Source organism: Vicia villosa, linkage group LG5 (assembly GCF_029867415.1).
Source record: "Vicia villosa cultivar HV-30 ecotype Madison, WI linkage group LG5, Vvil1.0, whole genome shotgun sequence".
NCBI lineage: Eukaryota > Viridiplantae > Streptophyta > Magnoliopsida > Fabales > Fabaceae > Vicia > Vicia villosa.
The window spans coordinates 165,737,356-165,740,245 of NC_081184.1; the positions used below are offsets into that span (position 1 = coordinate 165,737,356).

A 2,890-nucleotide genomic window follows, 5' to 3' on the forward strand; every position below is an offset into this window, starting at 1 on the left:
AATCACTTTTGTCATTCAAAGAAAATTGGTGTGTATTTACATAAATCAAAAGGGATATTTATACTACTACAAATATTACTATTATACTAATGTAAAAATATGATTTAACGAGTTTAAATATATTGCAACGTAACACAATTTTACACCTATAATCAATCAAAAAACTTATATTTCTCATATCATTTCAATATTTAAAAAATAAAAATATGATTTATTGTGATACTTGTCTTCAACTAATTAACACTCTAAAAATATTTTACACTATAAATATATTTTTTAATTATAATTTTATAATAATGTGACGATTTTATATAACTTCTCATTTTGTTCTATAAAAAGAAAAAAAAATTGTTTTAAAACAAATCTTCTCTTAAAAACAAGTAACCTATATTAAAAGGAAAGATGCAAGTGAAAAAATGATTTTATGTTGTCGTGCGGTAGATTCCATTTCATTATCACCAGGAGACCACCACCGGAGCATACGATACGACGTTGTACCTTCGCAGATCCGAAACAACCGACGTTCATTTCATCCTCTCCGATTCCAACGTAAGAATCATTTTTCCATTTTCGTTTACCTCCATTTCTCTTCAATCATAGTTTCATTTTCATTTTTCTTATGCTTACACAATCGCAATCCAAATCTCACATTGCAGTTTCTGTTTCATTTCTTCATTCACCTATTGCATCATTATCATATAATAATAATTGCGAGAATATTCTACGAATATTAGTTTTTTATTTCGTTGTCGTTGATTCAACGATTTACTATTCGATTTGACCATGAAATGTGATTCAGAATCTGATACCTTAAAAATCAAATTTTGATCTGTTTCTTTTCCTTTTTGAATTGTTTTGCAATCTCAGAAGAAAAGCCAGAAGGGTGTGCTGTAGAGTTCCATGGCCTCTGAGAGGGAAAGTTTTGACCTCTCGGGACCTTTGCACTTGACTTATGTTTTATGGTAAGATCTTCAAATCAATTTGTTCTTCTTTATTTCTCTACTTGGATAACAAAATGACTAGTTTTATTGCTCTTAAAATTGTGGTTGGGTATTCAACTTTACAAAACCTCTGTGAGGATTGTCCCTACTTATAAACATATATTCAGGTCATATGTAGTCTGATGTGAGACTCTTAAGACTCCCGTCACGTTCAACACTATTGAGCTTGGTGTATAGATGTAAATAATAATTGGTTTGATAGTAAAAACCCGATAGCAGATGGCTTAACGCCCAACGGATCTTGAATCAGACTCTCTGATTCCGTCTTGAATATCATTATCTAACTAGTATTTTACATTTAATATTTGATTCAGGGATAATCCATATCATCGAATGTCAGTTGCTGCTTGTTTGGTTCAAGGTGTTTACATTCTAGAAAGAGACCGGCAGGAAAACCGCCAAGGTTCGGAAGCCCTTGCTCCTCCTTGGTGGACATTTTTCCATTTTCAACTACTTCGTCCACTTGTAGATGATGTTGACTCTTCCATATTTGGTGCAATCTACGAGTTCAAGCCTCCATCATCTCAATCTAACGACACATTATACCGAAGTCCACGTTACGTGATTGCCTTTCGAGGGACTCTAACGAAAGCACACTCGGTTTCACGCGATGTTGAGTTAGATATCCACTTCATCCGACAGGGACTTCATCAAACCACACGCTCTAACATAGCTGTTCAAGCTGTTCGAAATACAGTTACAACTGTAGGTGATTCAAATGTTTGGTTGGCCGGACATTCCCTAGGATCAGCAATGGCGATGCTTACCGGGAAAGCCATGGCTAAGGAAGGAAACTTTATTGAATCTTTTCTTTTCAACCCTCCATTTGTATCTGCCCCACTTGAGAAGATTAAGGACGAGAGAGTAAAACATGGGATTCGATTCGCTGGCAGCGTGATAACTGCTGGACTCACCTTGGCTATGAAAGCCAAACAGCCGAAGGATTTCTCACTCGATCCATTTACCGCTTTGGCTGCCTGGGTTCCGTGTTTATTTGTGAATCCATCTGATCATTTATGTTCGGAGTATATTGGATATTTTGAACACAGGAGGAACATGGAGGATATTGGTGCAGGCGTGATTGAAAGGCTAGCAACTCAAAACTCGCTTGGTGGACTATTGATGGGTGCGTTCGGGAAGGAATATTCTGAACCGCTGCATCTGATTCCTTCAGCTTCTTTGACAGTTAATGTTGCACCTGCATCTGATTTCAAAGAAGCTCATGGGATTCATCAGTGGTGGAAACCTGACTTGAGTCTTGACTACAAGCTTTACAATTACAAATAGTTCATGTAGTAGTTATTGTAATTTATTGGAGGTGAATTATTAGGGGTTGATGATTCTGGTTTTCGTGTGAAGATTGAGAAAATTCATAGAAACATGATTTTTTTTTATAGAACATTATAGCAGAATTTGATTCATGTAGCCGACCACAGTTAGTGGAATAAGGCTCGGTATTTATTGCTGTAGAGTATGTTTGTTTTGTAATTTTGTTCCATAAGTAAGTGTTTGAATTAGCTTAATTATTTGAAGTTCACATAGACTATATTCAACCTTCATTTTAACAACTACTGTATTGGTAATTGTTATCTTATCTCAAACTAGGACATGAACATTGCTGGTGTTAGAACAACAACTAAATTATGTGTTTTGATGCTATAAGAATGCTGTATATTCTACCTCAATTGCTTCAATCTAGCAAAATGTAACAAAAAAAAAAAAAAACAGAAACACCAAAATACTAAAATGTATTCATGTACTAGTAATTTATTCATGTTTTTTTTTTAACTATATCTTTTTTTTATAAAAAACAAAAACAAATAAATAAAGAGAATTGATTGCTATATGCACATTATCCACATCTCCCTAAGAGTTATATAGATGTGTTT

The 2,890-nt window shown here is 34.3% G+C and overlaps 1 protein-coding gene across 1 annotated transcript; it reads left to right on the forward strand.

The window, feature by feature from the left end:
- The first annotated feature begins 385 nt into the window (after positions 1-385).
- On the forward strand, positions 386-2,524 carry LOC131608101 (GDSL esterase/lipase At4g10955). The gene is made up of 3 exons (XM_058880034.1): positions 386-549; positions 868-962; positions 1,316-2,524. The coding sequence occupies exons 2-3, from the start codon at positions 901-903 to the stop codon at positions 2,286-2,288; spliced, it is 1,035 nt and encodes a 344-aa protein (XP_058736017.1). The 5' UTR covers positions 386-549; positions 868-900; the 3' UTR covers positions 2,289-2,524.
- The last annotated feature ends 366 nt before the right edge of the window (positions 2,525-2,890 follow it).

Bases quoted from the DNA above. Each gene is read 5' to 3' on its own strand.
- LOC131608101 (XM_058880034.1), top strand. From the start codon at position 901: ATGGCCTCTGAGAGGGAAAGTTTTGACCTCTCGGGACCTTTGCACTTG. The intron at 963-1,315 runs GTAAGATCTTCA...TATTTGATTCAG, and splicing joins CACTTGACTTATGTTTTATG to GGATAATCCATATCATCGAA.